Source organism: Entelurus aequoreus, linkage group LG19, assembly GCF_033978785.1.
Source record: "Entelurus aequoreus isolate RoL-2023_Sb linkage group LG19, RoL_Eaeq_v1.1, whole genome shotgun sequence".
Classification (NCBI taxonomy): domain Eukaryota; kingdom Metazoa; phylum Chordata; class Actinopteri; order Syngnathiformes; family Syngnathidae; genus Entelurus; species Entelurus aequoreus.
Window position 1 is genome coordinate 35448391 of NC_084749.1, and position 27752 is coordinate 35476142.

General features: G+C 41.0%; 1 protein-coding gene across 1 annotated transcript in view; it reads right to left on the minus strand.

Moving 5' to 3' along the window:
* nek7 (NIMA-related kinase 7) overlaps positions 1-27752 on the minus strand; it is a 143293-nt gene that overhangs the window by 66343 nt on the left and 49198 nt on the right. The window contains exon 2 of the mRNA XM_062028405.1: positions 18533-18624. Coding sequence (XP_061884389.1) covers positions 18533-18592 — 60 coding nt within the window. The 5' untranslated portion in view covers positions 18593-18624. The remainder of the gene's footprint in view (positions 1-18532; positions 18625-27752) is intronic.

A 27752-nucleotide genomic window follows, 5' to 3' on the forward strand; every position in this document is an offset into this window, starting at 1 on the left:
TACAAATACTTGACAATACAAGACTATACAATAAGGCATGAGTCAACCTATTTAGGTCTAAAAACAGAAAGAAAAAGGGTGTAAAACTTTACTTTCAAATGCTGAAAAAAACCTGTGTATTAAGTTTTCTACACAGCTTGGATATGAGGCTCTCTCTTGAGGGAATAAGAGGTTGAACTGCCGGAGGTTGTTCAACATTACGATTGTTGAAGTCTCACATTTTAACACAAATTTAAATTACTCATGTCACACCAAACTTTACATGTCTGGTGTTAAATGTTTTAAATTAATAAATACAGCTATACTTGTATTTTATATCCGCTTTTTTTCTCTCCACGTATAAATGTAACAAAGTATTGCTCCATACGGAGTTTAGCTATATATCATGGCTATATCGAGACAAACATGAATCATTTAAAAATACATATTCAATTTCTGTATCACTTACACTCCCCATCTTCAAAGTGTGGCTAGGTTAACACAAAAATATCCATCCATCCATCCATCCATTTTCTACCGCTTATTCCCTTCGGGGTCGCGGGGGGCGCTGGAGCCTATCTCAGCTGCAATCGGGCGGAAGGCGGGGTACACCCTGGACAAGTCGCCACCTCATCGCAGGGCCAACACAGATAGACAGACAACATTCACACTCACATTCACACACTAGGGCCAATTTAGTGTTGCCAATCAACCTATCCCCAGGTGCATGTCTTTGGAGGTGGGAGGAAGCCGGAGTACCCGGAGGGAACCCACGCAGTCACGGGGAGAACATGCAAACTCCACACAGAAAGATCCCGAGGCCGGGATTGAACTCACGACTACTCAGGACCTTCGTATCGTGAGGCAGATGCACTAACACCTCTGCCACCGTGCTGCCCTCACACAAAAATATCATGTAACTTAAACTTGATTTAGAACCCCTTGGCCATCTGGTCGTCTTCTCCGGTGTTTACCTCCAATCCCAAGTCTAGTAAAACGGCATCCGGGGAACTTGTAAGATCCGCCCACAGGCACCCGCCCCCCCCCATTTCAAATCAATGCAATTAGTTTGAAACGGGGAAAAAAAAAGAAGCGAAACCGGAAAATAAGAAAAGAAACCGTAAAAAAGAGAAGCGAATGTGGTAAAAAAAAGTTCAATATAACAACCTTTGAAACACACAAAAACAATAAAAGTGTACAAAAATATGACTATTGGTATCGAAAACGTGTCATACATCAAATATCCACCCCCAAATTTTTTTTTTCAATGTTTGGATTCATTTGTTGCCAAAACTTGTTTCGCTGCCAATACAACTTTTTTACAATGTCATTTTTTTATTCAATACCAAATCTTACTGGCACTGTCCTGGCTGCATGTAAACACTGCAGGAAAGTATATAGCTGAGTGCATCTAATACAGTCGCAAAATGATACTTTGACAAAATGAAAGCATGTTTTTTTGTAAGTTTATGAGCTGGAGTATGTTTAAAACTATATTTAGACCTATTATTATGGTTTATTTTGCCAGGAAATCTTACCTCAGAACCAACGCAACGCATGCTTCCCAGCACAGCCGCACACAATCATGGCACCTCATCTTTAGTTGGCTATACTCTTTTTATAAACGACTCTGGTACCTTATGTGTGACTGCTATCTATTGGTCACACTTATTACAGCGTGTACCAAATAAAATTGCTTTGAGGTCAGTAAGCACATCCAGAATTCATACGTACATTAGGCGCACCGGGTTATGAGGTGCACTGTCGATTTTTGAGAAAATGAAAGGATTTTAAGTGCGCCATTTGACCTTGTTTCTCCTCATTTTCCATATGCTTTTCATGACAAGAAAATTGGTCACAAATTTTTCAGGTTTTCACAGGCACGAGAGAACCCTACTTTAGTTTATAAATAAAGTTATGTCCAAATTATGCATATCTAGGCTATGAATAAAACATTTTTTTTGCTGGAAATAATTTGCATTCCATTTCCATTCAATCAAAATCAAATACAAATAATTGATACAACACTAAAATAAATCATGAATGAAAAGAAGCACAAATAATTATACACCTGACTCCCGTTGACACTTTTTAACTGAGAAGACTATTAAGGCCATATTTCTATTTCATAACATAACAAACAACAAATGAGACCAGAAAGTATCAAAAGACTGTAAAACATTGTGTAATATTGATTACTTCCTATTCCTCCTCAATACAAGCATAGCCATTTTTTTATGTAAAGGCCACAAATCCTTCTAAAAGCTATTTTAAAAAATATTCAAAATTTCAACCAAATAACAGATTTTACTCAGCAGGCTGAGACAATCCGCCTCTATAATTTAAAAACTAACTGGTAAAATATGATAATGACATATAATAATACGCTAGTAGGAGTCACAATATACAATATATGATGTGTGACAAGTCTGCAGTGACCTTTCCCGCTTTTGGTAAAACTTTTGGAAGGCTTTAGCAGGACAAAACAGAAGGTGACAGACATCAGAATGCCATACGTCAACAGCACTGCCGACGTGCTTGCAGAAGCCGCTCTGGGGACTTAGGACACAGGGATCGAATAGAGCGGGAGGTATAGGGGGAAGTATTGCCTTGGCACTACAATACATAAGAAGGAAGTGTCATCACACTTGTTTGATTCACTTGCTTTTTGTAACAATAGTCGTTGCCTTTGGTGTGAACCGGCAGGAATGATATAATCACTTCCGCCACTTAGCAACACTTAATTTTAACCTGTTTCACGAGAAATCATTGTTCTAGACAAACAAGTTGCATCCCACTGATCATCCCGTAATTGTCAATGATAATTGCATGTACAATATGCTGCATAAATGATAAAACTGATAAAATAGTTGTTTTTTTACATTCACACTGACCGACCACATGAACAATTTAAATATAATGTATTACCATTGTATGAAAATACATCAACATTATTGGCACTGCCCCTGTTTGGTTGATACAGTTGCGATCAAAAGTTTACATACACTTGTAAAGAACATAATGTCATGGCTGTCTTGAGTTTCCAATAATTTCTACAACTCTTATTTTTTTGTGATTGAGTGATTGGAGCACATACTTGTTGGTCACAAAAAACATTCATGAAGTTTGGTTCTTTTATGAATGTATTATGTGTCTACTGAAAATGTGACCAAATCTGCTGGGTCAAAAGTATACATACAGCAATGTTAATATTTGGTTACATGTCCCTTGGCAAGTTTCACTGCAATAAGGCGCTTTTGGTAGCCATCCACAAGCTTCTGGTTGAATTTTTGACCACTCTTCTTGACAACATTGGTGCAGTTCAGCTAAATGGGTTGGTTTTCTGACATGAACTTGTTTCTTCAGCATTAAAGGCGGAATTGTAGGGACCCTAAAGTGGAGGGTGTTACCCCCAACAATACATCGGCCCTGGAGGGAACGTCTCCCCTGCGCTCCTTGACCACGGTCTGGGAGCAGACAAGCAGGCAAGGTGTAACATGATGTTTCTTCAGTGCACCCGTTCGTAAAAGTGTTCTTTTTATTAGGCCGTTTACATGGCGTGCAAAACATCTTTCCATCTTCATAAGTGAGCCATTTGCTGAAAAGTGGCTCCTGAAGCCACTTTTCAATGATGCTTTGCTTCTTGGGTTTATTGCTCGCCATGACGAAAACAATAACACACGGGAGTCCTAATACCAGAAATGCAGTATTTGTGAACTTTCGGCTAAGCAAAATTTAAGAAATTGTATCAGAAAGTTAGTTACTTTAAAGTCGACCAATAAAAACGCAACAAACGGGGACTAAAATCTGATTCGGCAAATATAAACAAAACAAAACACCGGCAAAAAGCGATAATCGATAAAAAAACAAGGAAACAGGAGTTTCGACCCATAGAAGGCAGGGTCGATAAAAAAACGCACGGACTTCCGGAAATGCACGTCCTCTCTGATTTCAATGTGTGAAAAGACACAAAAGTGCGCTAACACCAATATATGGCGTATGCACGCACACACACACACACACACACACACACACACACACACACACACACACACACACACACACACACACACACACACACACACACACACACACACACACACACACACACACACACACACACACACACACACACACACACAGTCGAGGTTACTGTTGTTTATCCGTTATAAAAGGCTTAATACCGGGGTAAAGCGGAATATACGTTAGGTCAGGAAAAACCGCAGAGGCTATTTCATCCCTACAAGCCTGTTTTGCAGGTTTTCCTGCTCTTAGTTAAACTTCCATAAAGAATATTTATATATATTTATGTATTTATTTATGTATTTATTTATGTATGTATACATATATATAATGGATATATAATTAATATAATTGTGACTGCGTGGGTTCCCTACGAGTACTCTGGCTTCCTCTCATCTGCGGCAGCCTGGGGATAGGTTGATTGGCAACACTAAATTGGCCCTAGTGTGTGAATGTGAGTGTGAATGTTGTCCGTCTGTCTGTGTTGGCCCTGCGATGAGGTGGCGACTTGTCCAGGGTGTACACCGCCAAGTTTTTTTTTTTCTGGCTATTTAAACTAATATTTATTAAAGTGACTATACTGTAATTCCTGTGTAATCAACAACTAAAGCTGCAGTCAAAAAGTGAAGTGAAAGGAGAAATTTGGCAACCAATTTGAGATCGGTTCCTCTTGTAAAGAGGAAAATGGAAAAGTCAAGTTATACTAGAGAGACAAAAAAGTTAATATCGTGGTTCGCACATTCACACAGCAACGTGGCTTCCTGCCATCAAGTAATTAGATGCGTGCCAACTTACACCCCAGTGTCCACTCAGCTTTACTACAGCACCTTTGCGTAATTTAGGTCAAATATTATTTCAGTAATGTTTTTATTGTTGATTAAGGTTTGCATTACTGGAAAAGTGAGAATATGGTGCAGGGAGGTGTCAGAGGCATGTATGCAAGAATAGACAGTTTGTATAGGAAGACAATGAAGGAAGAAAGAGAGAGGGAGAGAGAGAGGACAAGAGGGCATTGCTTTCATTCGCTGCGTGGTAGCTTGACAAATGTTAGCATGAGCCTCTAAAGCGCTGTGACAACCGCCTGCTGAGAGCACAGTCTTGCTAATGCGTCCTGGCATGCCAGCCCTGTAATCACACATTTACATATGCAATGACCTACATTTGCATGTCAGATCGCACACTGTCCGGCATGATTAACAGTGGGCACCTCCCCGTGTGGAGTCGCCTTGGGTGGCAGCAGAGGCCGTGCGAGGGCGGAAGAGAGGGCTGGAGGGAGGGCGTCTTTTTTGGCAGCCAAGGGGCCAGGCTGCCAGGCAGGATTATGTCAGCCAGCAGCCCCGGCATTAGACACTTCATTAGAGCTAATCTGTTTAGCAGTGGGCAGTGTATGTAAACTTCACAGGCCATTTGCGGCACCTCTGCGCCCCTGGCCTGGCCTTCAAAGGGCGGCCGGGCCACGGCTGACTGACAGGCCGTCTCATCCGCCGCACATGGGTGTCACACAATCAGGGGCTCCCAGCTGAAACAAGGTCCTGGCCAAGACACACTCACACATAAGGAGAAGTCACAGAGAAATGACCCTTAGTGGCGCTGGGGTGACTGAAGAGATCAGGGGAGAGAGGGGTCGGACCGCTGCACACCAGGGCCCAAATTAGACTGTTCAAGTGTGTTAGACATGCACTCTTGCACCTGCATAGGTAGAAGCATTGTACTATAATGATTTTTCCTGCAAAATCACTTGGCTGATATCAGCTATTACCTCAGGCCTACAGTTCAAAATAAATGTAAACAAACACAATAAAGCAACTTATGCTTAGTAGGAATGTGCTGCTCAATCGGACATTTTTTATGAAAAAGTATGTTATGGCTTCTTAAAGCCAATCACCTGTGGCTAACACTATTTAATTTTAGTCCCCCGGCTGACAAGAAGCTAGCAGTTAATTATGTCTCCCCATACACAGCGTGGAGTCGCTCCACTAAGCTAATACAAATAATCACTTCTATTTTGACAAATAAACTAAATTTCTTCGCAGCTTAAGTATTTTTAAATATCATTATCACTGGACGACTCAGCTAGTTTTAATAAACACCAAGAAATAAGGGCTGGATAAACTTTAAGTTGTCGAGGTGGAACCGTCTTACAGCAGAAAGTAAGCAGCTAAAATTACCAATTAGATTAACAAGAGTCGAGAAACGATAATATAACAGCAACAGACGATAATATAACAGCAACAGTTGGTGTGTCAGCATTGTTGTGTCAAAATTACACGACACAGGAGAGGAATAAAATTGGTGGTTTTGATACCAAGTAAAATAACATCCGGGTATGATTAATACCAGATATTTTTATGTTTTTCAAAATAGGTCAGGGTTTATTTATTTATTTTTACAAATTCAGCGAATAATCTCCTGGACAAAAAAGGACTTTGAGGGCACAAACCAAATAGTTTAAATTAGTAGTAGATAGTAGTTTTTGCTTTTGTTTAGTTACTATGCACTATTGACTTAGTTTTGCTCAAACAATTATATGTAGTAAACGAGAATAAGTATGTATTTTAAATACTGTTTTTATATAGTTACACTGTCAATAGCACTCACAGGGTTTCCCCTCCATGTAATTGATTGTGGTGGCCCGCCATGACAAAATAAAAGCCGCCAGACCTTAAAATTAATGGGGGTTTTTTTACGCGTAAAAAATATATACATATAAAGTATAAATGGATGTTTATATAGCGTATTAGCACACTATTGACAAGTGATGCACAGAAAATTCGGCCACTGAAAAAAAAAAAAAAGTTTATTACTGAAACAGCACTGCCGAAATCAGATGTTGTGATGGCGTAAGCAATATGCACAGAATTGTCAAGATCGGAGTCAGCATGTCTGCGATGTGGACGTACTTTAATATATCTGAGATATACTCGTGGGAAGCGATCTACAAAATGTGCAGTCTGCAAATATTAAGTGGACTGAGGTGGCTTTTAAGGAGAAAAAAATGCAGTTTGAGCAGCAGCGCAAAGCAAGTAATGGTGTGACATCAGGCTCGCTGTTCACTGCGGACATCGAGCGACATAAATAAAGAGTCTTTAAGCACAAGTACAGTCTCTAATAACCCCAGGAAAAGACGCTATATTTGTGGACAGTTGTTTTTAATGAAGATAAAGTCACTAAAATGATTAGAGAAGTTTCTAGAAACATGAATGGCGTGGCTCGGTGGGTAGAGCGACCGTGCCAGCAAACTGAGGGTTCCTGGTTCGATCCCCAGCTCCGTCCGTTGTGTCCTTGAGCAAGACCCTTCACCCTTGCTCCTGATGGGTGATGGTTAAGGCCTTGCATGGCAGCTCCCACCATCAGTGTGTGAATGTGTGTGTGAATGGGTGAATGTGGAAAAAGTGTCAAAGTGCTTTGAGTACCTTGAAGGTAGAAAAGCGCTATACAAGTATAACCCATTTACCATGAAAAATTCCCAACAAGGTACAATAGGTAGCAACAATTGAAAATAGAGCAAATTTATAAAACAAATATGCTATTGATAATTAATAACACAGATTGGTAAGTAAAACATGCTTTAGGCCCTCGTCGGGGAAACCCTAACTCACCATAAACAAATTGAAAAATTGACAGTTAATACATGTGATCGGTATCGGTATATCTCACTGATGGATGATTGGTATCGGAACATCCCTAATGATCAGTGATGCTACCCCCCTCTGATCCTTATAATACATGTGTGTGTGTTTTCAGCTCTGCCAGCTATATTTATGTGCACTAATCACATTCTGACAGATGATGGGTAACAAGGTGCATGGGAAAGAAATTAAGTGGCAGCTAAGCAAGGCATTATGGGTAGCGTCGGTGAAGGACAGTATGTCTTGGGTTAAAAAGGTGACACACGACTGCCATGAGCAGCAGGGGGATGGGGAGAGACAGAGAGCTCATCAGAAGAAGTGTGATACAGGCTGACCAATAATGACGCCATTTCCAAACACAGCTGACAAGACACATGGAAGGTTGACGGGGTAAGGCGGAGACAAGTGGGGGGAGGGGGGGGCAGAAAGAGGGAGACAAGCAGCAGAGGGGGAGAGGGTTTGATGTGACAGCTCAGCAGTGCCAACGGCAGCCACAGAAAGGCCAATGGCAGCGGGGAGGACAGACAGGCGGACATGGACACCCCAAACACACCTACACCATTTTGGCTAGTTCAGAAAGTACACTGGCCCACTGCCCGAGTGGAAGCTGGATTAATGTAAACCTTTAAAGGCCTACTGAAATTATTTTTTTTTATTTAAACGTGAATAGCAGATCCATTCTATGTGTCATACTTGATCATTTCGCGATATTGCCATATTTTTGCTGAAAGGATTTAGTAGAGAAAATCGACGATAAAGTTTGCAACTTTTGCTCGCTGATAAAAAAAAACCTTGCCTGTACCGGAAGTAGCGTGACGTCACAGGAGCTAGTATTCCTCACAATTCCCCATTGTTTACAATGGAGCGAGAGAGATTCGGACCGAGAAAGTGATGATTACCCCATTAATTTGAGCGAGGATGAAAGATTTGTAGATGAGGAACGTTACAGTGAACGACTTGAGAGGCAGTGATTGACGTATCTTTTTTCGCTCTGACCGTAACTTAGGTACAAGCTGGCTCATTGGATTCCACACTCTCCTTTTTATATTGTGGATCACGGATTTGTATTTTAAACCACCTCGGATACTATATCCTCTTGAAAATGAGAGTCGAGCACGCGAAATGGACATTTAAAGTGACTTTTATCTCCAAGACAATACATCGGTGACACACTTAGCTACTGAGCTAGCGCGATAGCATCGTTCTCAAATGAAGATAGAAACAAAATAAATAAACCCCTTAATGGAAGGATAGATAGAAAATCAACAATACTATTAAACCGTGGACATGTAAATACACGGTTAATGATTTCCAGGCTGGCGAAGGTTAACAATGCTGTGCTAACGACGCCATTGAAGCTAACTTAGCAACCAGACCTCACAGAACTATGTACTCTCTCCTTTTTCTATTGTGAATCACAGATTTGTATTTTAAACCACCTCGGATACTATATCCTCTTGAAAATGAGAGTCAAGCACGCGAAATGGACATTTAAAGGCCTACTGAAACCCACTACTACCGACCACGCAGTCTGATAGTTTATATATCAATGATGAAATCTTAACATTATAACACATGCCAATACGGCCGGGTTAACTTATAAAGTGACATTTAAAATTTGCCGCTAAACTTCCGGTTCGAAACGCCTCTGCGGATGACGTATGCGCGTGACGTAGCCCGGCGAACACGGGTATGCCTTCCACATTGAAGCCGATACGAAAAAGCTCTGTTTTCATTTCATAATTCCACAGTATTCTGGACATCTGTGTTCGTGAATCTGTTTCAATCATGTTCATTGCATTATGGAGAAGGAAGCCAAGCAAGCAAAGAAGAAAGTTGTCGGTGCGAAATGGACGTATTTTTCGAACGTAGTCAGCCACAACAGTACACAGCCGGCGCTTCTTTGTTTACATTCCCGAAAGATGCAGTCAAGATGGAAGAACTCGGATAACAGAGACTCTAACCAGGAGGACTTTTGATTTGGATACACAGACGCCTGTAGAGAACTGGGACAACACAGACTCTTACCAGGATTACTTTGATTTGGATGACAAAGACGCAGACGTGCTACTGTGAGTATGCAGCTTTGGCTTTTTTTTGCGTATGTACGTAACTTTTTTAAAATATATAAGCTTTATGAACCTTGGGTTAGGTGAACGGTCTTTTGGGCTGAGTGATTGTGTGTGTTGATCATGTGTTTGAATTGTATTGGCGTGTTCTATGGAGCTAGGAGCTAGCAGAGGAGCTAGGAGCTAGCATAACACGTACCGTACCTTACGTGCGCGTCACGTACGTAACTTTTTAAAAATATATAAGCTTTATGAACCTTGGGTTAGGTGAACGGTCTTTTGGGCTGAGTGATTGTGTGTGTTGATCAGGTGTTTGAATTGTATTGGCGTGTTCTATGGAGCTAGGAGCTAGCAGAGGAGCTAGGAGCTAGCATAACAAACACGCAGGTGTTATTATGCAGGATTAATTTGTGGCATATTAAATATAAGCCTGGTTGTGTTGTGGCTAATAGAGTATATATATGTCTTGTGTTTATTTACTGTTGTAGTCATTCCCAGCTGAATATCAGGTACCGTGAGTATGCAGCCTTGGCTGCTAAACATTCGATAACTTGACCGTATGTGCGCGTCACGTACGTAACTTTTTAAAAATATATAAGCTTTATGAACCTTGGGTTAGGTAAACTGTCTTTTGGGCTGAGTGATTGTGTGTGTTGATCAGGTGTTTGAATTGTATTGGCGTGTTCTATGGAGCTAGGAGCTAGCAGAGGAGCTAGGAGCTAGCATAACAAACACGCAGGTGTTTTTATGCAGGATTAATTTGTGGCATATTAAATATAAGCCTGGTTGTGTTGTGGCTAATAGAGTATATATATGTCTTGTGTTTATTTACTGTTGTAGTCATTCCCAGCTGAATATCAGGTCACCCTCGGCTCTCACAGCATCTTCCCTATCTGAATAGCTTCAACTCCCCACTAGTCCTTCACTTGCACTTTACTCATCCACAAATCTTTCATCCTCGCTCAAATTAATGGGGAAATTGTCGCTTTCTCGGTCCGAATCTCTCTCACTTCATGCGGCCATCATTGTAAACAATAGGGAACTTTGCGTATATGTTCAACTGACTACGTCACGCTACTTCCGGTAGGTGCAAGCCTTTTTTTTATCAGATACCAAAAGTTGCAATCTTTATCGTCGTTGTTCTATACTAAATCCTTTCAGCAAAAATATGGCAATATCGCGAAATGATCAAGTATGACACATAGAATAGATCTGCTATCCCCGTTTAAATAAAAAAAATTCATTTCAGTAGGCCTTTAAAGTGACTTATCTCCAAGACAATACATCGGTGACACACTTAGCTACTGAGCTAGCGCGTAGCATCGTTCTCAAATGAAGATAGAAACCCATCAACAGCCGTGCTCACCTGCATTCCAGCGATCAACGGCACGACGAAGGACTTCATCCGTGGGTTTGGCGGCAAGCATCGGCTAGCGACAGGGTAAGTAGTCCTTGTTGTGTTGCTGTAAGTATTGTAATGCCCCGCAGTGGAGAAGGAGTCACACAGATGAGGAAGCGCTGCTCAATCGCTTTATTAAAAAGCGGTAACTGGTTGTAGTTCAAAAAGTAACGCACACACATACACAAGCTGCTGTTAGCCAAAACTCACGCTCACACACACAAGTTCTCCGCCAACTCACTCGCGCATGCGCGTTCCCCAAACCCTTAAAGACAGTACACTAATGCAAATATCACAGATATTACAGTATTGTACTTAGCCGCTAAGACACCGATCGATCCCACCTACAACGTTCTTCTTTGCAGTCTCCATTGTTCATTAAACAAATTGCAAAAGATTCACCAACACAGATGTCCAGAATAATGTGGAATTTTGTCGAAGAAAACAAGAGGCTTTTCAATCGGGTCCGATGGGGTCCAACCACTTCCGTTGCTTTTGTGACGTCACGCGCATAAATCATATCCAAAGGAGTTTTTCAACCGGAAGTGTGGCGGGAATTTTAAAATTGAACTTTATAAGTTAACCCGGCCGTATTGGCATGTGTTGCAATGTTAAGATTTCATCATTGATATATAAACTATCAGACTGCGTGGTTGGTAGTAGTGGGTTTCAGTAGGCCTTTAAGATGTGGGTGTACATGTGTTAACACATTTGAAATGCTTCTTCTAGAATCACAGTAAAACTTACAGAGATATAAATAAATACATAAAGCCTATAAAATAAGTGAGTGCAGACTTCTGCCAAGGCTCATTAATCTCAGTTGGATCAGCACCAACATTTTACACATTTTTATATAGCTACTGTGTTTGCCTCTACCTTCTGGCTTCTGTCATCACAACAACAGTGGTACCTTGGTTTTCATGAACCCTAATTTCATATGATACGGTTTTCTGTGGTTCTGATCAGTATTATATACCGTCAAATCCAATACCGATCCTCCACGAGTGAGATCGGTTGATACCAATACTCATACCAATCACATGTACATGTACTGTACATTTTTCTATTTATTTATGGGCAGTGATATTGACAAGCTCCTTATTGTGAAGTGAAGTGAAGTGAATTACATTTATATAGCGCTTTTTCTCAAGTGACTCAAAGCGCTTTACATTGTGAAACCCAATATCTAAGTTACATTTAAACCAGTGTGGGTGGCACTGGGAGCAGGTGGGTAAAGTGTCTTGCCCAAGGACACAACGGCAGCGACTAGGTTGGCGGAAGCGGGGATCGAACCTGCAACCTTCAAGTTGCTGGCACGTCCGCTCTACCAACCGAGCTATACCGACCCACCATTAGTCTCTTTTAATACATACAAATGTTTGATCAAAACAAAGTCAATACTACACAATAACTAATCAAAGTAAGTACCGGTAAGTAACTAAGTAAATTTGATTTATAAAGTGCTTTTTACAGATAAAATCACAAAGCGCTGTACAAAACATAGGTAAAGTAAAACAACAATTCAATTTAAAACAACAGGGGCAACATCATAAAAAGTATATAAAATGGATTAAAAGCAAAAACTACTAAACTAAAGCAAAAAATACTATCTACTGCTCATTTAAATAATTTGGGTTTTGCCCTCAAAAGTCCTTCTGTGTGCAGGGAAATATTCCCTGAATTTGAACTAAATCAATGATGCTCTTTATAAATGTCATATTCATGTCTACATAATCGTTTGAGCTATTTGGACACTGCTTCACAGTTTGTAATATTTCAATCCTGTCCAATTTATCAAGGGGCGGTATAGCTCGGTTGGTAGAGTGGCCGTGCCAGCAACTTGAGGGTTCCAGGTTCGATTCCCGCTTCCGCCATCCTAGTCACTGCTGTCGTGTCCTTGGGCAAGACACTTTACCCACCTGCTCCCGGTGCCACCCACACTGGTTTAAATGTAACTTAGATATTAGGTTTCACTATGTAAAAGCGCTTTGAGTCACGAGAGAAAAGCGCTATATAAATATAATTCAATTGAATTCAATCAAGAAAAATACTCTTTATATCATCTATTATAGTTTCTCGCCGACTCGAGTGTCAAAACGGAATCACAAGAATCGGAAACTCTGTTTCTTTTTTTAATCAATTAAAACTGCAAGATAATTAACCATGTTGCCAATTAAGGTTGCGAATGAAAAAGGAAGTAAAAAATACTGTTGAATTCAAGAAAAAACTTGTAGCAAAGTAGGAAGCTTGTGTCCGCTTGGCTCTCCCTTCCCCTCCTCCATCTCCACTCATCGCTGTCCTCGCCAACAAGAGTCTTCAATTAAGGTAAAAGTGGGCTTAACTGTTGTTTTACTCCTTTTAAAATAAAAAGTAAAATAAAGTACCAAAGATTGTCACACACACAGTAGATGTGGTGAAATTACTCTCTGCTTTTGACCCATCCCCATGTTCACCCCTTGGGAGGTGAGGCGAGCAGTGAACAGCAGCGGTGGCCACGCTCGGGAATCATTTTGGTGTTTTTATTTGTAATTTAATTTGTAATTTATATGTATTTGACATTGTTTTCTGCATGTAAAACTACAATTATTGTCTACTGTTTTGTGTTAATATTTGTGGGTGTCCTGAATGGAATATTTTCATTTACATAGATTTTAATGGAACATGTTTTTTTTGTTGAGACTTCTGGAACGGATTCAATCTGAGGTACCACTGTAATGTATTATTCAATGGGGAATTGAGATGATGTGCTTAATATAAGGCATGATTGAATTGCGTTTATATAAAACCATGTCCCACCACTACAAGTTTTTCACACATTGTTAGGAAGTAGTGTTTGCGCATTCCTATTAACATTAGATGTCATCAAATCATCAACTACTTTAGACAGTGTAAAAACTTCCAGATTTATTGCAGCATAAACCTATTATTTTACATTGTAAAAAGAGGTCCATAATATATGTTCAGATTAACATGCATGACAGTGAGGACTACAGAAAGAGACAGTGACTGGCAGGCAGAAGGGCTCACACCCACTCTCACCCATCACCAGCCCCCTTGAGCACGGCACCATGCAATATTCATCCTAAGCCAGTCAGCCAGTGAACCAACCAGGCAGCCAAAAACGCCAGGATTCAGCCTAAAGGTGCTTCACGTTCGCCAAGCAAAAGCCACTCTGCAAATGCGCCGCTCTGTCTCACGCTTACGGACGGATCCGTGTCTGTCAAAATCTGCAGCCACGATCAAAATCTCATTGGAAATGGGGAGAGGAGGGGCTCCTCAACCTTGCTGCTCACATGAAGAGCAAATGCGCCATTAAAAATGCACATCTTACCAGCTCATCTCGTTTACCTTATGCATATGCATCATACCTCCGGGACCTGGAGAAACTACGCTCTATTGCAAGAAATACAGAATATCCTTCACTGCATATAAAATGTAGATTACTTCAGGAAGATAGCACCCCCCGCACGCACCCCCTTGTGCTGCCAAGAATGCCAGACTGAGCAGACCTTGAGAAATTGCGAAACATGACGACTTGTTGAAATGCATCCATCTGGATGGAGGCTAGAAACCAATCTAATCGGATTCTGAAACTCCCACGAATTTTCAAATCAGTTCACATGCACTCTGAAAGTAGACATAAAAGAAAGGCAAGGAAGCAAAATAAAATTAGCACAAAGTGTAAGACTCGAGTCAATAACCATGAAAAACACTATAAATAGTTTGAAAAACAGTGGGAAGAAAATCATTAAGCCTGAAAAAGAATATAATCAACAACTGGGGGATCTGCAGATGATCTGGTGTTTGTGTGTATGGGGGGTTGCTTAAAGTCAAATTAATCATTAGAGCTTTTAGCCGAGTTTCTTATGTGTGCAACCCAATTATCCTTAATTTTGCAATTATGAAACTTAGAATAAATTATCTCCCTTGGCAATTCTAGTGGTAATGTTCTAATGCCCTTGCATACACAAGGAGAACAACAAGCAAGGCCTATTTTTAGTGTTGTTTCTTTTTTAACAAACAAAAAAACATCCACATTTACTCTGGGGCATATGGATGAACTCCTTGTTTAAAGTCTATTCAAAAGTTATAGAGGCAAAAGCATCCTTCTGAAAAAAAATCAATAGACCTGATGTTGAAGGACGGTATTAAAATCCGACCAACCTCTGCAATGAGGCAAACCTCGGTTTATCGAGCCAAAAGAAGCATGTAGAGAGAAACAGCTCTGCCATCCACCAGAGTTCTGATCAATAAAAACAATCCTGCATTGGTCTACTGCTGTGTCTCTCATACACTCACCATAATAATCGGAAGCGGGGTTGAAAGAAAAGAGGAAATTAAAGAATGCAGGAAAATCCATCCATCCATCTTCCTCCGCTTATCCGAGGTCAGGTCGCGGGGGCAGCAGCCTAAGCAGGGAAGCCCAGACTTCCCTCTCCCCAGCCACTTCGTCCAGCTCTTCCCGGGGGATCCCGAGGCGTTCCCAGGCCAGCCGGGAGACATAGTCTCCCCAACGTGTCCTGGGTCTTCCCCGTGGCCTCTTACCGGTCGGACGTGCCCTAAACACCTCCCTAGGGAGGCGTTCGGGTGGCATCCTGACCAGATGCCCGAACCATCTCATCTGGCTCCTCTCGATGTGGAGGAGCAGTGGCTTTACTTTGAGCTCCTCCCGGATGACAGAGCTTCTCACCCTATCTCTAAGGGAGAGACCCGCCACCCGGCGGAGGAAACTCATTTCGGCCGCTTGTACCCGTGATCTTGTCCTTTCGGTCATAACCCAAAGCTCATGACCATAGGTGAGGATGGGAACGTAGATCGACCGGTAGATTGAGAGCTTTGCCTTGCGGCTCAGCTCCTTCTTCACCACAACAGACCGATACAGCAGGAAAATATTTTTTTAAATTGTTTGAAAAAAGAAGCAGAACACATGTTTTAACCTACAGTGTGTAATTTAAACAGATGGTATAAAAGTCAATTGATTGTTGCTGGGATTGTTTTTGGGACGGGTGTCCCGATACTATTTTTTTACTTTTGATATGATACAGATATTGGAGCCTTGAGAATTGGCCAACAACTGATGCTGGAAAAAAATCTAAATAAATGTAAAAAATCTGACTTTTAACAACAACTGGATAACAAAGTATGAATGTTCTACCTCGACCAGGTGCTCGAGTCATTGTTTTCTGTCTGACTTTTTAAGTGACAGACACATTGATCTAGACACGCAGCAACAATGGTAGAAATTCCAGCGTGCAAGCGTCATCACGAAACTTGGTCAAACATTTGTAACATACTTGCCAACCCTCCCGTTTTTAGCGGGAGAATCCCGATATTCAGCGCCTCTCCCGACAACCTCCCGACAGAGATTTTCTCCCGACAAACTCCCGGTATTCAGCCGGAGCTGGAGGCCACGCCCCCCAAAAAAAAGTCTGCCGCAGCTGCGATTGGACCTGACCAGCCTCCGGGTACAATTACTGGAGTACCAATTGCTTGCCAGGGAAGATCTTCCCCAGGAAGCAAGGATTGACCGGTTTTGGGCCATGCTAGGGAGAGATGGAAGATTCCACACTCTCGTGCATTTGATGAAAGCACTTTTGTGCGTGCCACACAGCAATGCATCATCAGAGAGGGTGTTCAGCATGGTTAGAAAAATAGTGACAGAGAATAGAAAGAGGGTGGACAATTCAACCCTTAACAAAGCATTGTACTTTCAAGTACAACAATGAGTAGATGAGTGTTGTGTGTGTGTGTGTATATGTGTAAATAAATGAACACTAAAATTCAAGTATTTATTTTATTTATATATATAATAAATATAAATATAAATATAAATATATATATATATATATATATATATATATATATATATATATATATATATATATATATATATATATATATATATGAAATACTTGAGTTGGTGAATTCTAGCTGTAAATATACTCTCCTCTTAACCACGCCCCTAACCATGCCCCCCAACCCAACCACGCCCCCCCACCCCCGACCAAGGCCCCCCCCCACCTCCCGATATTGGAGGTCTCAAGTTTGGCAAGTATGATTTGTAAGTGTATATTATTTTATTTATTTTATAAAGATATTTAGTTTGTTTTGTATTGAAATTGCTGACTTCGTGATGTCTTTTGTATTGGTGGTTGTGTTGTTTTTTGTCTGAGCGTAACGCTCAAACCTCATTTAATACATGTAGTGCTAAATTTGACCTGGAGAGGGCAACAACGCTAATAGTGATAAGTCACATGCAGTGTGGTGTGAATGTTGTGTAATTTCTATATGTGTAAACATTTGAAGTTTGTGTGAATATAATAACACTAAACACTATTTTATTCAAGTAAAATACACAATGGACGTTATACTTTCGTTATGTTTATTTTATGTTTATATTTTCAGTCTTACGAACCTAAATGAAGGAAAAAAGTGTAAATAAATAAAACTAAGGAAGGAAAATATTCAAACGAAGGAACACCAATCCTCAAAAACAAACTAGAACTTCTTTTTCCTCATACTGTTAACTGGCTGCACATGCTGGAAACAGGTAGCGAGGGCAGAATAATTAAGTTAAAGTTAAAGTACCAATGATTGTCACACACACACTAAGTGGGGTGAAATGTGTCCTCTGCATTTGACCCATCCCCTTGTTCACCCCCTGGGAGGTGAGGGGAGCAGTGAGCAGCAGCGGTGCCGCGCCCAGGAATCATTTTTGGTGATTTAACCCCCAATTCCAACCCTTGATGCTGAGTGCCAAGCAGGGAGGTAATGGGTCCCATTTTTATAGTCTTTGGTATGACTCGGCCGGGGTTTGAACTCACAACCTACCGATCTCAGGGCGGACAGTGCAGTGTGATAGCCGATGTGTTTACTTTGTAAATAAGTAAACGCAGTCTCAAAGAAATCTAACCTGCGGAGGCACTTTCTGAAGAAACATTCACATTTCAATGTCCGGCCCTGAGCCCTTGGGCTGTTGAAACTGTGGCCCTCTTCATTATGTAGCTAAATAGCCCTGGCTTATGTTACCATTAGTGTTTTGCTAGAACATATAATTGTCAAATATCTATACTTATCACATTCACTAAGTACAGTACACTAAGTAGTGGCTGAATTGACACTCGGGCATTATTTAAACAATAAATACAACAAAAATCTGCATTTACAATACTGATAATGTCTACCGGTAACTTTGATAGACACTCTTAAACAGGTCTTAATAGACAATACTGTTGCTCTTTAATTGTTATGTGAAAAAACATTGTAACATACTCCGTAACCTTACTGATATATTGACTTTTCTTTAAATGGTTAATCATAAAAGCAACATCACGTATCAATGCAAGAGCTTGCAACGTTATCCACAAAAAGAAAGCATCCGGCCTACGCATAACATTAATTTACAAGCCAAAATGTCTGCATGGGGTGTCTACCTGGGGCTGAAACACTGGCACGGCTGCTTGCTGTCCTTGAGGTTGAGTGTCCATATCCATGGTGTTAAGGGCTTGAATCCTTCAGCACCTGTCTGAAGATAAAAAAACACAAAATAAAACTTCTGGATGGCAAATAAAACAGCGTTAGACAAAACACATTCCAAAGTTATTCATCACCGGATCATTTTTCAAGGCAAATAATTCAACACTAATACCAACTGAGGTGTTTGCAGAGGCAAACTCTCAAATTAGGCAACCGAATGTGGTGTGTGTCCAGTTTCAACAAATTGTATCCAGTGTCACATCTGCGAATCTGACACTGTCTGCATGGAGCCCTCTCACGTTGCACGCAGCAAGTGGAGCTAATCTCATCTGGAAAAAGTGGAGATAATGACACTCCATCTACTTGGCTTTCCTCCAAGGATCCTTTTACAGGAATTTCTAGCTATATGAACATTTAAGCAGCTTCACTTGTTTTTCTTTTTTTCGAGGAAAAAAGGTCATCCAGAGGTGAGTGCACTGGATATGAGTGTAAGCCACGATGCTGCATAATTGCATCTTCTGGCATGTTGCCTAGAAAGAAGTTAATTGCTAAAGATGCTTGTCCACCAGTTGGTGGTCTTAATAGCATAAAGCACATTTCCAACAGATATCACCACATTATCACATGTTACCGGAATTAATGGTTTAGCCAATCTTTTTAATAAGCGTATGTTCCAACATGGGCTGTCAAAGCTAACACATTACTAATCATGTCATTGATTTTGACTGCACATACTCCTTACAAATACCTGAAAGGCACGGCGGGTTTCTATACGGTCACTGATCAGGTCAACAGTACAAAGATGAGTGAGAAGACTCCAGATACCAACCAAGATATCCTGCCTGTCTTGAGTTGAATACCATTTCAGTCTGGACTTAAACAGGTTGAAGGACTGGGAAGATAATAGAGAGGAAGTCTATACCACAGTTTAGGAGTTGCCAATGACTAGGCTCGGTCTCCTCTGGTTCTGATCTTGGCTTTGCACACAGCCAGGAAGAGCTGCAAACCTCAGAGCTGTGAGTGGAGAGTACGGCTGCAGCAGCTCTATCAAGTTAGGGCTGGCTTTATTAGACTCCTCCTGTTCTACTTTAAAGAAATTTCCACTCATCTTCCTGACTTTTCTTAATAGGAAGTCCCGAAAGGACGGTTGAAGGGGGGACTTTTTTAAATAGAAAAAGACTAAACACATCAAGTTGAAACCCAGCATGCCCACCCACTTCACTTCACAATACATTCATGCACATAAAAAAGACGGGTCAAAAGGAAAGTACCGTATTTTTCCGACCATAGGGAGCTCCGGATTATAAGGTGCATTGCAGATGAGCAGATGTATTCAAGTCTATTTTCATACAAAAGCCACACCGGATAATAAGGTGCATTAAAGGGGTCATACTATGATTTTTTTCTACATTTAAAACACTTCTTTGTGGTCTACATAACATGTAATGGTGGTTCTTTGGTGAAATGTTGCATAGATTATGTTTTACACACCATCTTCAAGACACTTTCCGACCGTCTCTTCAGGATGCGGCGTTTTGCGGGCGTTCTTATTTACGTGGCTCCACTTCGACAACGTCTTCTTCCCCATCATCTTTGTTGTAACGGTAATTTTTAGAGCTTTCATAGCGAGTCTACTGGTAAGTATACTTTAGAACTGTACACTACTTTGTAGTAAAAATGGCAACAGCAAAAGATGAATGCCCCACAAAAAGAATAGACAAAAAGAAGGCGCTTATTGCACTACAATGGCGGACCCGCGCAAAGCACTTTGGTTAAACCTTTACTATATATGGATATCGGCTGCCGTCAATTGAACAGGCGTCATCCTGCAGTCCACGTATATCTCTTATGTGTGACTGCCATTTACTGGTCACACTAATTATTACACCATGTACCAAATAAAATTGCTTTTAGGTCAGCAAGCACAACCAGAATGAATACATACATTAGGCACACCGGTTTACAGTATAAGGTGGACTATTGATTTTTGAGAAAATGAAAGGATTTTAGGTGATCTTTATAGTCCGAAAAATACGGTAATTAATATGATCGCTTCTCCAGCGAGATGATGAATGAGAGTCAGCGCGACTTGCCAGCCAGGGCAGAAATGCCAACTCACCTTGGTTGGTGAGGGTCGCTGGGGGTCTGGGAGAGTAAGGAGGGACTGTCGGCTGTCATACTAACAACAATACAGTTAAATAGGTGTGTTTGTGATGCAGCTTTTTAAGTATTATTTTTAACAAGTGTGAATCGAGATTGCATTTTTTTCTTTAGGCCTACTCTGCATTAAAGTGTAAGAAAAATAGGAAATGTGTGTAATCGAAAAAAAATATCATAATTTCAGTGGACAGAACTCACAAGTCATAGAGTCTGTGGTCTTGCTGTCTTCAGTTTGACTCTTTGCACTTCAAATGTGTATTTTGCTGGCTTAAAGCCGGCAATGTTGCTCCTCTCTCAAAACCTCTTGTGTTCCTGCCTGCCTTTGTGTCAAAATTACCAGGGGGCATTTGAGCTTTCCGTCTCACGATAACAAGATCAATTAAGCCTGTCGTGTCAAATTATTGCACCGATCAAAACAGCACAATTAAGGAATCAAGGGGAGTAAATGAGGCATGCCTGCTCTCACAGTTGAATTAATGTGCAACAAGTCAAAGGCTAAAAGAAATTACAACAACAACAAAAAATCACAAGGCTTTTTACCTTCATAAACATAAACAGCAGTGATCCTCTCATAGTTTTGGTCCCTCAATTCTAGCTCTCATTTGGTGGTCGCAGCAGCAGCGAAAACATGAGGCACAAGTCGGCTGGCATTTTTGTTATGTTGGAAGACATATGGTGGCTGACTACAGCAGTGGGGTAGCAGCAACTATAAGCTTAAACCTGCATTATTCACAGATGTATCGGGCTACTTGAAATTGTGTATAGAAAAAACAGTAACTAGACACATTTCAATAAATTCCCTAAAGGTGTTGATGGAAAATGGAAGGCAATAATTCCCAGAAACTGTTGTTTTTAAAACAAGTTAAAATCAGAAAATGTACTATAATGTTAACAACATATGATAATTATATAAATATACATCAAATAACACAAATGTTTCAGCATGCAATCCAGTTTGGACATGACCAGGATAATGGTGGTTGACAAAACATCTTTCAATAACCGCCATAGTATTACAGACTAATACTTCCATGCTGCTCTGCTATACAGATGAAAGTCTGATACTGGGTGCGATACTAGTAAGTGTAGGCCTTGTACTAGGGCTGCAACTAATGATAATTTTGATAGTCAATTAGTCAAGGATTATCTTAACAATGATTTGATTAGTTGGATTATAAAGCTTACACAATGGCTCAAATTTTTCCATCGACTTTTTAAATGCAGCTATTTTAGGCATCTGCTTACTGACAACAAAGATGACTAATTCGTTTATATATATATATTTTTTTTTTTTTACTGTAACTGTGCTGCTCATTCAGCTGTTAAAAATGTTTTAATGATTATTAAAATGTTGTCAATTTAAAAGAAAGGAAAGGCAAAGTGCTAAAATTACATTTAACCTTGTCTATGTATTAAAATAACAGTTAAAATAGCAGAAATGAAAACAAACAAAACACAAATTCTAACTCCCTCGAAAAGAAATAAAGTATTTTGGATTACATACTATACATTACCTTTTGCAATATATTAATTTATATTATTAAGTGTTGTCAACTTTGTACTTTTTTATGTCATTGCCTGAAATAAATAAATAAATAAATAAAAAATGAAATGAAGTTTAAAAAGCTGCACACTGACTCTTGATTAACTCCTGGCAGTTTTAGCACTCTAAATGACTCAATGTGTAGAATTCTATCTTTGATTCATTCTTAAAATGTTGGCTATTTAATATATTGTATGTTTAATCTTATGACACCTCCACATTGGTGCCTTTCAGTCTCTCTTTGTGAGAGTTTTTTTCGCCTTTGTAATTGTGCCCTTTTTCACGGCATTGCAAAATGACGCTGCTTTAAAAAAGTACTTGAATTGATGTAGACAAAGTTTAGCTGGCTGACTTTGGCTAAAGTAATAAAAGTTATTTTTCACACAACTTCGTCTCACACTTGTTAGCTAACTAGAAAGGCATAAACTAATTATGGGTACTTTAACTTTAACACCTCCCTCCAGATGCACCCTCCCTCCAGATGTCCGGCATCTTTTGTTCGCTTTAAATGTTTGCGTATCACAGATGTACTGCCATAAAACAAGGTGCACTGTGCCAAATAAGCAAGGAATTCATGTTTTTAACAAGTATAAGAGGAAATGTTCTCACACTTTACGTGTTATGACTAGCAATGTTTTAGCGAGTGGCGATGCGGACCAGCATACACCCGGAAAAACACGACTGTTGTCGACGACAAATTTTATTGTCAACATTTCTCGACAATGTCGACTAATTTACTATGAGCTTCACACAGGTGAGCTGGAACTTAACCAGGTGACTTTTGGGCAACAGGCATGTTGACAATAACAACCACCACCTATCACAGATACGGAAAATTTAGAGTAGTGCTTTTCAACTATCGACCTGGGGGCCAAAATACCAACTGTGAATGACACCGGACCGGCCTGCAAGTTTAGTTTAAAAACTTGAAAAAAAACTTAAAACATTTTTTCCAGCAGATTCCTAAAAACACAAGATCTTTGACTAACTTTTTTCAGTAGAGCGCTCCAGTTGCATAAACAAGGGTATTGCAGAGGATGCTGATTCTCAACAATATACAAAACAAGACTAATAGGGAAGGGAAAAGTCCATCCCCCTAGTCCTTAGCTTTCTAGAAATGTGGCCCGCAAAACATCCATCCATCCATCCATCCATCTTCTTCCGCTTATCCGAGGTCAGGTCGCGGGGGCAGCAGCCTAAGCAGGGAAGCCCGGACTTCCTCTCCCCAGCCATTTCGTCCAGCTCCTCCCGGGGGATCCCGAGGCATTCCCAGGCCAGCCGAGAGACATAGTCTTCCCAACGTGTCCTGGGTCTTCCTCGTGGCCTCCTACCGGTCGGACGTGCCCTAAACACCTCCCTCGGGAGGCGTTCGGGTGGCGTCCTGACCAGATGCCCGAACCACCTCATCTGGCTCCTCTCGATGTGGAGGAGCAGCAGCTTTAGTTTGAGCTCCTCCCGGATGACAGAGCTTCTCACCCTAAAGGGAGAGCCACGCCACCCGGCGGAGGAAACTCTTTTTGGCCGCCTGTACCCGTGATCTTGTCCTTTCGGTCATAACCCGAAGCTCATGACCATAGGTGAGGATGGAAACGTAGATTGACCGGTAAATTGAGAGCTTTGCCTACCGGCTCAGCTCCTTCTTCACCACAACGGATCGATACAGCGTCCGCATTACTGAAGACGCCGCACCGAGCCGCCTGTCGACCACACGATCCACTCTTCCCTCACTCGTGAACAAGACTCCGAAGTACTTGAACTCCTCCACTTGGGGCAAGATCTCCTCCCTAACCCGGAGATGGCACTCCACCCATTTCCGGGCGAGAACCATGGACTCTGACTTGGAGGTGCTGATTCCAATCCCAGTCGCTTCACACTCGGCTGCGAACCAATCCAGTGAGAGCTGAAGATCTTGGCCAGATGAAGCCATCAGGACCACATCATCTGCAAAAAGCAGAGACCTAATCCTGCAGCCACCAAACCAGATACCCTCAACGCCCTGACTGCGCCTAGAAATTCTGTTCATAAAAGTTATGAACAGAATCAGTGACAAAGGGCAGCCTTGGCGGAGTCCAACCCTCCCTGGAAACGGGTCCCCCAAAACAATTTAGTTAAATATCCCTGTCCTCAGTTAACTCAATTTGCATGTTTTTAGACAGTGGGAGTACATGAACACCCCACAAGAAGAAGTCTGAGCCAAGTTTGAATATAGAAGAACCACTTGGCTGTGAGACAGATGTGCTAACCACTTAATGCTGTGCGCTGTCCCTTGGTAAAATTATTTTTCACAATACTTAAAACTTGAAAAAGTCTCTTTGTCAAACTAGATGGTTTCCAAAAACGTTTGTGCAGTAGTGGAAAACTTTGATACAGTATGAACAGGCACATCAGTCGTCTAAGGCAAATTTGATTGGGGTAAGGCATGTGTGTTGTGCGCAGCAGGAATGGAACAGGACGAAGTGGGACACAAGCAGAACAGAAAAGCGCCAACAGCAAGGAGCTTGTTAGCCATGAAATGTTCCTGGTCCTGTGAGAGACTGTGGAAGTGTGCACCGCGGAAGCTGGCACTGGCATTAGCTCCTCTTTAATCCTCATTTCCACCCCTCTGCATTATTCATTTAAAGCAGAAGAAGAGGAAAAACAAAGAGAAGGGGTCAATTATAAAGAGGTAAATTAAGGCAAGCTGGGAGGGGTGGCACGGATGAAACAGCGCAAACGGTAAAATCCTTCAAACACACAAGAGTGCTAAATCAGCTCTCGGTGCGAAGACAATAAATACAAACAGAAACTGAGGAGCGTGTGCCCATGAAATAGTAAAGAGAGAAGGACAAAAAAACAGGGTGAGGACTGGGGTTGGGCTGGATAGTTAAAAAAGGAGAGCGGAAAAAATATAATGTGACACAATCCGGCCTGGGTGTAAGATGTAAAGAAATCAAAGGCACCTTTGAGGAGCCAGAAGACGACAGTGAAAGGCCTCGAAGAGTGGTGTCCATGATTACAAGAAGTGGAGAAACCTTTGAGTTTGTGCTCATGAAAGCCCTCCCTAGGCCTCGAATGAAACTGCTGCTTGACTAACACTATGATACATAAAAAGAGGAAACGACCCACTAATGATGGCGGGGTCCAGATACTACAAAAGCAGCATAGTCTCCGTTTCATTTTAATCACTATGCAAAATCATTAGCCCAAATATGCGAACACTCATCTACATCGGAACATTCCGATGAGGAAAGTAGGAGCGCACCAATTACACCTCAGCATGTCAGCCATTCTTTAGTCTTAGAGGAGGCCCAAGACTTAATGGAATAAAAAATGAAAAGAAAAAGTTGGTTTCTTCATCCATAACAAAAGCAACACCCAGAAATATGAGAAATGTTCTCTGCTAAGCCAGCTAAACTCACTGTAACGCTTATCTCCTCCAAATCCAGCCATGTAAGCAAGAAAATATAACGGAGCTGATTAATTATTTGCTTATTTTTCCCCACACATAAGAAGCAAACAACAACGCTGACATTAAACCCATGAAATTATTCAAACACTGGATTATTTAAATTAATAGTTAGCTCTCTTGTAAATGAAATCTGGATATGTTTGCATAACTCAGACCTTCAGTCGGGCGCTGTTGGGGGCAGCACAGCAAATTGATCAAAAAGGGAATCAAGACAAAGAAAACTGCTGAGGTCCTTCGGGACACTACAAGGCCAGAGATCCATAATGCTGCTTGCCACCTACTATTTATACGCCTCCTTTACATTTTTCATTTCCAGAATTTTATAGGCTAATGATTATTTTACTGCAGAAATAAACAGCACAGCACAAAAAAAGCCTGGGCTTCATGTGAGGCCTGAATTGATTTATTTCTCAAAGATCCACACAAAAGTAGCACATGGAACGTGTATATTTCACCTATTGCATTAAAAAAAACATCTAGATTATAACCTAAACTTTAATGAGACGCCAGAAAAATCCCTAAAATATGGTCTACCCCTGTGGGGGAGCAGCCAACCAAACACCTGCACTTTTGTTTTCTTTTCGATCTCCTTTCTGAATCACTGTCAGTATACTACATAATAAGGAAAGCCTCAAGCACGTGCAGGTGTCCCTCCCTCTTCTTCCTCCACACCGCCTCCCCTTCACAATCCTCTGTGCTCTGTTGGTCCTGCATGTTGTCAACACGATCTGGCACGTGGCTAAAAGCCCAGACCACCTCTCCGCTCTATTGTGCTGCCCACTCCACGGCAGCGGTGACAACACTCGCATGGTGAGAGGCTCTTTGTTGCCTGTCTGTCAATTCAGCAGGTGCCTGACAGTGAAAAGCAGGAGTTGGCCAGCTAGCCAGCTTCGTTAGTGCAAAGTATCGTTTGATGTGCTCGTCTCACAAACAGGGGGGGTTGGCAGCTGAGGAGGATGATAATAATCGTGTTAAAAAACAAAAAAAAAGCATTACACTGAAGCTTGTAAAAGATAAACTCCAATTTGAATGATAAAAGCATCGTGACCGACAGGAACTAGCACCAGATGAATAAAGACTTGCGGCACAATACACTTTTCATAGGTAAAATCAATTCAAACTGTCAATCACTGAGAATAAACACAACACAAGAGCAATGTGGAGAGTCTGTAAAGCAAGACAAGGCGCAAAACAGATCAGGATTTAAGATCTTGAGCTTTAATGATCTGATATGTGAAGAGGAGAAAACATCCTCAAGCGTACCATAGGTGAATTGCTGTCCTGCCCTTTATATAATTTAATTATTACACACTCAACATGATAAACCGCTGCAAAAAACATAAATAAATAAGACAGTTCACATTGGATTTTACTATAGTTTTCGTTGATTCAAAAGTGATCTTAACAAGGAAATGTTCCAGGGTTTCCCTTAATGTAATTGATCGTGACGCACCGCCATGGCAAAATAAAAGCCGCTACACCTTAAAAATGAGGGGTTTTTTTACTTGAAAACAAATTAAAATAATATGATGTATTGTAGCCTCTAGAAGAAGTCATACAAAGTCCAACTCTTAATTTTTTAATCTTATGCAAACAACCGGTAAAATTCCAACTATTATTCCCTCCTGTGCGCAGACTTCCGTGTCTGTGCATACATAACAACACTTTCTCATTCATTGCTAATTCCCTTTCACTTCAGGCTTGGCGTGTTCAAGATCATGGCAAAACGAACATCAATAACACACGGGCATACGGTTTCATTGTGTGTGTGCGCACGTGAGCGTGTGTGTGTGCACGTTTGTTAAACTGTTTTTTTACAGCATTGCAAATCGACGCTGTTTTAAAAAGTACTTGAATTGCTGTAGATCAGGGGTGCTCATTACGTCGATCGCGAGCTACCGGTCGATCGCAAAGGGTGTGTCAGTCGTTCGCCTGCCAGGCATTAAAAAAATAGTCCTAAAAATTAGCGATCATAAATCTTCACTATGACGTCACTTTTGTCACTTGATTGACATTCACGGCACCC